Source organism: Penaeus monodon, chromosome 22 (assembly GCF_015228065.2).
Source record: "Penaeus monodon isolate SGIC_2016 chromosome 22, NSTDA_Pmon_1, whole genome shotgun sequence".
NCBI lineage: Eukaryota > Metazoa > Arthropoda > Malacostraca > Decapoda > Penaeidae > Penaeus > Penaeus monodon.
In genome coordinates this window covers 36,723,666-36,725,944 of record NC_051407.1, presented here as the reverse complement: position 1 = coordinate 36,725,944, position 2,279 = coordinate 36,723,666, and the positions used below count along the sequence as shown (strand labels likewise).

Below are 2,279 nucleotides of genomic sequence, written 5' to 3'. Positions count from 1 at the left end.
GCCATGACATCTGCATCAGACACAGCTGAAAGATTGTTGCTCATGGATACAATGTGCCTATGTTGCCTGAGCCTTGACATGAAAGGTTACATTGTAAACAATGGAAGGCCCTATACTTTTTAATGCTCTCCATCTGATACAGTCAAAATAAATATAAATTTATTAAAAATTAAAAAAGGGTTTAAAGAAACCTATAATAGGTTTCTAAGAGAGATAGAATCTGATTTGAAATAAAATGGGAAAAAAATGAGTCAGTCTAAAAGTTAATTTTACTTTAAATAAAAAGCTCTGATGAAACTGGATGACACTAGCATATCTGCATACCTGAAAATATCTCAGAAAATAAATATTTACTTTCCTATCAAATAGAATAATAGAAGTTTCAGATTTCACTACTTATTGCTAGTCATACTACAATGTAATGCTAGATTCATATACAAGCAGCTCCTCGCAGTGTTGGGACATGTTTAGTAAAATACAAGCAGCTCCTCAATGTGGTGAGCAACAATACATAATAAATAAGCAGCTCCTCATAATGTTGGGATACATGTTAAACAATATAGAAGCAGCTCCTTGAAATGACAGGATATACATTTAGTGGGGATATCGAGGATGAAAAAATTTTGTCAGCTGGCAGAGGCTGCCATAAAAAACAACTAATACATGCTTAAAATTCTGTAAAGGGTGATGATAATGTCCTAAAAGAGGAAATATAAAACCATAACAACTGCCTGAAGGGTGCAAAAGGTATCAGCATTAGGAAAGTCTGTTCAGAGATTTTCATGGAGAAGAAAGTGATCATGAGTTGAGGGAGGTAAAAAAGATTCTTAATACATGATACAAATTCTTCAGCATGCTCCTAGCCTTCTCGGGTGAAATCAGGAAATCTGTAACCACAGTTATGCTCAGCTCCACTTCTCACCCAGATGGAGCCCCAACACTTCTGTTGAGAGAGTAGATACATGAGTGGGTACAAACCTTGCGGGCTACATGATCTTTGTCTCTTGAGGCCGTGGTCTGGGTTCTCCTCTCTCCCTCGGTTGTTCCCCCAGCACCCTGCAGGGACTCGGCCAGAGGGGGAGGGGGTGGTGGAGGCATCAGCAGGGATGCAGTCACATCCCTGGCCACCCTAGGGTAATAAACAGGATGCACATTTATAGGTGGTGAAAATTCACCATGAGCTTTTCTTGTTATTCTTGTGGAAGCTCAAAAACTTTACAAAACCTGTTGGCTTGGAACAGCATTCTGAAAATAACCTGAAGTATGATGGAAGGGACTCAAAAATTTGCATACATAAAAGATGGGTTCCATACATGCCAGGCAGTCAGAATATGTTGAGGAAAAAAATCAAGTAAAACAGAAAATATCCAAAAGTACTGTTATGAATGTAAGCTCCCCATGCTTAATAAGGAACTACAAATTGGAAACAATACGCAGCTAGTCAACATGGATAAAAATGTATCTCTTCCAAACAAATAATGAAGGCGCTAACATCTGGCCTATTTTTATATACAAGCCCAAATTTTCAGTAAATATTTGAAAAATAAATCAATCACACAAAACAATGATATACAAATGACCCTTTCCTTCTATATGACTTAAACATGTTTTTGTTTTACAATAACAAGGCAATGTTCTATATTAAATAAAAATTGAGAGCACCCATAACTGGATTTTACTAACCAGAAACACATTCTGTACATACACAGCTTCAAAACACAATGGTAACTTTTAAACAGTTTCCCCAAGAGATGGAATCATCATCAATAAAATAAGAAACTAACAATACTTTTAATGGTAATGGTACTAAACTACTATTTTGCCATCAGCTGAGTGAGCTATGTTGCATGCAACTGACTGGCACCTATTGACCATGCTACCATTTCAGCTGGTTTTGTGAAAAATCCATACATTGGTAAGTTACTGAAATACTGAGCTATCAAAAAAAGATGGGAGAAAATAAGCAAATAGTAATTATACTTATAGAATGTGTGTAGACATCTACATTCTGCTAATAAGAACTTTTATGAGCATAGAAGTAAAAATATAATGGAATTACGTACCACCTGCAGCAGCAACTACTGAATGCTAACTATGGTAATACATACTTTACCAGCCCACAGTGAATACGGTAAACAAAGGTATAGTGTATACATTACAGAAGAAAGTATTCATAGTAAAGAATCTTATCTGGCCTAAAATGATGACAGGTCCATCATTACTATATCAAACCTCCTGCAGGTGTTTAAAACAAACTATTCAAAGCAACAATCAAAACC

The 2,279-nt window shown here is 36.2% G+C and overlaps 1 protein-coding gene across 1 annotated transcript in view; it reads right to left on the bottom strand.

The window, feature by feature from the left end:
* The window catches only part of LOC119587421 (trithorax group protein osa-like), a gene marked incomplete in the record, with an annotated part of 43,338 nt that overhangs the window by 14,308 nt on the left and 26,751 nt on the right, over window positions 1-2,279 (bottom strand). The window contains 1 exon segment of the mRNA XM_037936156.1: window positions 979-1,129. Coding sequence (XP_037792084.1) covers window positions 979-1,129 — 151 coding nt within the window.